Source organism: Penaeus monodon, chromosome 5 (genome assembly GCF_015228065.2).
Source record: "Penaeus monodon isolate SGIC_2016 chromosome 5, NSTDA_Pmon_1, whole genome shotgun sequence".
Lineage (NCBI taxonomy): Eukaryota > Metazoa > Arthropoda > Malacostraca > Decapoda > Penaeidae > Penaeus > Penaeus monodon.
The window spans coordinates 21,632,433-21,637,432 of record NC_051390.1 but is presented as its reverse complement, the minus strand read 5'-3'; the positions used below and the strand labels follow the sequence as shown (position 1 = coordinate 21,637,432).

Here is a 5,000-nt window from a genome sequence, read left to right as displayed (position 1 = left end):
TGTGTGTGTGTGTGTGTGTGTGTGTGTGTGTGTGTGTGTGTGTGTGTGTGTGTGTGTGTGAGAGAGAGAGAGAGAGAGAGAGAGAATGTGTGGTCTTATATAAAACTGCCGTGTAAATTACTGATTAGGTCTCTTTCATTTATACCATTGCACAAACTCGAAAATAAATAACTACATAGTTTTATATAAACGTAGATTTTATGTTTTTTTCTCTTTTTAATGATGTATAACAAAACTGAAAAATACATAACTATAGACACACTACATTAACCATTTATATTACACCATCATCACCCGTCACTGTTTTCCTCCGTTTGCGGTTCGGTTTTAATTCCCTGTCATTCATCGTCGCCGTCGCCGTCATCGTTGTTGTTGCTGTTGCTGTTGCTGTTGTTGAGCCATGTTCACTCCCGCAGCGCTGTTGTTAGTGTGTGTGTGTGTGTGTGTGTGTGTGTGTGTGTGTGTGTGTGTGTGTGTGTGTGTGTGTGTGTGTGTGTGTGTGTGTGTGTGTGTGTGTTTGTTTTGTTTGTTTGTGTTTGTGTGTGTGTTTGTTTGTGTTTGTTTGTTTGTGTTTTTTGTTTGTGTTTGTGTGTTTGTGTTTGTGTGTGTGTGTGTGTGTGTGTGTGTGTGTGAGTGTGTGAGTGAGTGAGTGAGTGAGTGAGTGAGTGAGTGAGTGAGTGAGTGAGTGAGTGAGTGAGTGAGTGAGTGAGTGAGTGAGTGTGTGAGTGAGTGAGTGAGTGTGTGAGTGTGTGTGTGTGTGCGCGTGTGTGTTTATCTCCACCCTTTTAAATATCACCAAAACTTTAAGACTACTAACCATATCCCTTAAACCTAGATTGAACTCTACCTCTTTCCATTCCCCTTAAAATTTATTTTCTTTGATATTTCTCCCTTTCAACTTTACTTTCCTCTTTCAACAGGCAAAGATGCAAATTCCCATTTTTAGAATGACTTTACAGTTGTGCATGTCTAACTTACTAATCAAAGAGTCAAAAATAACATAGTATAACAAGGTGACATAATTTCAAGTGTGAAAGTGGTTTGAACTTATCTTTTTTTCATTTGGAAGTGGTAACGAAAAAGGCCACAGTTTATATAACACTTTATTATCAGACTTCAATACTTTTCTCATATTTGTATTAAAGGATTTGTTTTATATAATATATAGATTTGTTAACAGTTAATAACTATTTTCCATTTGGCTACCTGTGCTTCAGAGACCATTCTAAATTCTCTATCAAGATGGAGATTAAAATCCTCCAGTCTGTTTTGGCTTCTGTTGTATCCGGTTGGTGTTCTGACTGAACCACCTTTAAGGGAGACTCTCTTATATTTGTAACATTTCCCTCTACTTGCCCTTCTCCTATGTTGAATCTTAGTTCTTTTGGTATGGGAAAATCTTTCACACTATCAGTCTTTTGAAATGGCTTTCTAGGGGATTTTTCCTTTAGTTGACCTCCTAGTGGGATCTTTTTAGCTCTGATGGTGATGGAAAATCTTCACCATTGGTCTCCTCACATCTAGAATCTTGCTGAAACTGCTTTTCAGGAGAATTTTCCTCTGGTTCACCTCCTTCTATGAGGGATATCCCTAATTCTGCTGGTGCTGGAGGATCTTCCTCAATACTATTCTCCTCAGAGCTAGAATATTCTAGACACTGTTTTACAGGAGATATTTCCTCTGGCTCTCTTTCTTCTAAGTCTGATCTTTGTTCTGTTGGTGCAGGAAGATCTGCCTCACTACTGGTCTCCTCGGAGCTAGAATCTTCCTGAACTTCATCAACATGGGATATTTCCTTTGGCTGACCTCCTACAGGAGACCTTAGCTCTGTTAGTGTGGGAAGATCTTCCTCAGTATTAGTCTCATCAGAGCTAGAATCTTCCTCTGGTTCACCTTCTCCTACATAGAACCTTTTTAGCTCTGCTGGTGCTGGAAGATCTTCCTTACAACTAGTCTCTTCCTTACTAGAGCATTCCTGAACCACTTTTAGAGATTTTTTTGCAAAAGAAGCATTTTCCCCTGGGTGACATTCATCTATGTTGCATCTTCTAAATTTGGCTGTCGCTGAAAAATCTTCCTTAGTACTGTGTTCCTCAGTGAGACATCCTTCTGGCTGGACCTTTGCTGATTTCTGTTCTTGGATTTCTGCCATGGGAATATCAAGCAAAGAGCTTTGAGACATTATCTGCTTTTGGGTCTCTTTGTTTGGCAGATTCCTTAAACATTTACTTAAAAAGGGCAAAGTGGTCAGCTTATCTTCCCATTTCTTAGTTTCTTTACTGTTATGGGTTGTAAGATGATGGTCAAGCTGAGATCTCCAAATAAAGTTCTTGTCACAGAGTGAACAATAGAATGGTTTGTCACCCTTGTGAATTTTCACATGCTTCTTCAGAATGCATTTTGCATTGAAATTTTCATCACAGTAGGAGCATTTGAATTGCTTCCCATTAGCATTTGCCTTCGTGTGTCTTAAGAGGTTAGCCTTATTTACAAACTTTTTATCACACTGCAAACATACAAAACTACTTTGATGTAAATGAATTTTATTATGTTGTTTCAGTTCCCATATTGTGATGAACTTCATATCACACTGAGAGCACAGGTATATGTCACTAACATGTATTTTCCCATGCTCTATCAAGTCCTTCTCTGAAATAAATTTTTCTTCACAGTGTGAACACCAAAATGGACTTTCATCTGAGAATGTTTCTGAGAGTAAGTTCTTAGGAGAGTGACTACTCTCACTGAAACATTCCTCCTTACTTGTTAAATGTTTTTTGCCTTGTGCACCTTACTGTGTAGGATCAACCTGGACTTCACAAAGAATTTCATATCACAATGTGCACATTTGAAGGTCTTTTCACCTTTATGACTTTTTACATGTTTTCTAAGCAAACACTGTACTTCAAAAGTTTCAACACATTTTGGGCACTTGAATGGATTTTCTTTAGTACTGATTTTTATGTGACGTTTAAGAGTGAATTCATGAAGGAATTTCTGATTACAATACAAACAAGAAACTGAACTTCTCTCTTGCATATGAGTATCCTCATGAGATCTCAGTTCATAAGCATAGGTGAATTTCCACTCACACTGTGAACACTGGAAAGGTTTATGCAAATCATGTTTTCTCCTCTTATGCCTTTGTAAGGTGTCCAATGAGCTTAATCTTTTCTTGCAAATTGGACAAGCAAATGGCTTTTGATCTGCAAGCATCTTTCCAACATTCTTGCTAGGGGAACCATTTTGATTTTGATTTGCATCTTGCACCAGCTGGGAGGGTGGTAACTTTTCATCCTCCTGTGAGCATACTGGTGGTCTTTCCCCTGAACTTGGGCTACACAGTATTTGGCCAATCCCCTCCTTGATCTGCTCTTTATCTTTATCTTTCCCTAAGGCAACTGAGCTGGAAAATTTCTCTTTACCCTCAAAGCCTTCCAGAGTTTTATGAATCATCAAATGATACTTGAGCTCAGCTGTGCTATGGAATTTCACATCACAGTATGGACAGCCCTTCATTTTTTCATCTTTGTGTATTTCCTTGTGTTTTTTTAAAAGACACTTACTTTCAAATTTCTTATCACAAGAGTAACACCAGAAACGTTCTTCCCCAGCACTAGTTCCTAAATGGGCATTAAGATGTGACAAAAGCTTGAACCTCTGCTCACAATACATACAAGCAAAGTATTTTATGTTTTTGTTAACTCTCTCATGCTTTTTCAAACACCCTGGGTAAGGAAACTTTAACTCGCATAGTGAACACTGGTACGGTCTACTATGGCTCTTTTTATGCTTAAAAAAGTTACTCCTTACATTGAATTTCTTATCACATTGAGAACAATGATATGTCTCAATGCTAGAATGCATTCTTTCCTCATGAGCTTTTAAACTTCTTTCAAGTGTAAATCTTCTATCACAATATGAACATCCAAATTGTTTATTATCTGGGTGTATCTTTGCACTGAGAGTAGAAGAACAAGCATCCTTTGTGGGAGATCCATTTTGTATCTGTTGGGAAGGCCTCTCCTCCTTTAGTAATGCTTTTGATGATGATTTCTCAGCTACATATTCACTCCTGGCATCCTTCTGGCCTTCTTCTGATAAAGAACAAGAAATTGGGGATTTTACCTTTGGTTCTTGCTCTCCCTTACCTAAATGACTTGCAACATGATTATTCAGCTGAGATTCCCTACGAAACTCCTTATCACAGAGGGGACACTTCAATGGATTTACACCATGGTCAATTTTTACATGATTTCTGAGGATGCATGCAGCTTCAAAAATTTTAATGCAATAAGAACACCTGAAATCCTTATCACTATCATTTTTGTTTAGATGCTGTGTAAGGTATTTTTTCTGAAGGAATTTCTCACCACAATACTGACATACAAAATCCTGCTTGCTGTTGTGCTTCTTCTCATGCTGCTGTAAATCCAGCACAGTCATAAATTTCATCTCACATTGTGTACAGTGCAAAGGCTTCTTGCTCATATGTTTTCCTTTTTCATGTCTCCTTAAACTTGCTTTGGACTTAAAGTTTTTCTCACACTGTGAACATCCAAACCGTACTTCAGATGAGTTATTATTCCATATGTTAACTTGTACAACACAGTTATTTTCCTGCACACAAAGGTCATTATCTTGTACACTTTGGCTATCTCCCTGTGTGTTAAGGCAGGTACCTTGAACACCAAGATTGCTATCTTCTACACCATGATTACTGTCCTGTGAACCATATTCATTTTGTGCACCAAGATCATCATCTGTTACAGTAAGATTTTTATCCTGTGCACCAAGGTTACTATTCTTGATGTGAAATCCTGATATCTGGTGGGAGGGCATGACACTCTTTTCCCTCTCATTTGACATCTCATGTTTTCTTGATGTTGATAGACTGGTAAAGTCCTCTCCCAGGTCTGACTTTCCTTTTCCTATATGAGATTCTTCATGTTTGTATAATTCATTTTTCAAGGCAAAGTTCATGCTGCACATTGAACATC

General features: G+C 38.0%; 1 protein-coding gene across 1 annotated transcript in view; it reads right to left on the bottom strand.

Annotated features, from left to right (window-relative positions):
• Positions 1-1,089: 1,089 nt before the first annotated feature.
• LOC119573089 (zinc finger protein Xfin-like) overlaps positions 1,090-5,000 on the bottom strand; it is an 11,125-nt gene continuing 7,214 nt past the window's right edge. Inside the window, exon 2 of the mRNA XM_037920118.1 lies at positions 1,090-5,000. This exon is cut by the window's right edge and continues 790 nt beyond it. Within this exon, the coding sequence (XP_037776046.1) occupies positions 2,767-5,000 (2,234 nt within the window). The 3' untranslated portion in view covers positions 1,090-2,766.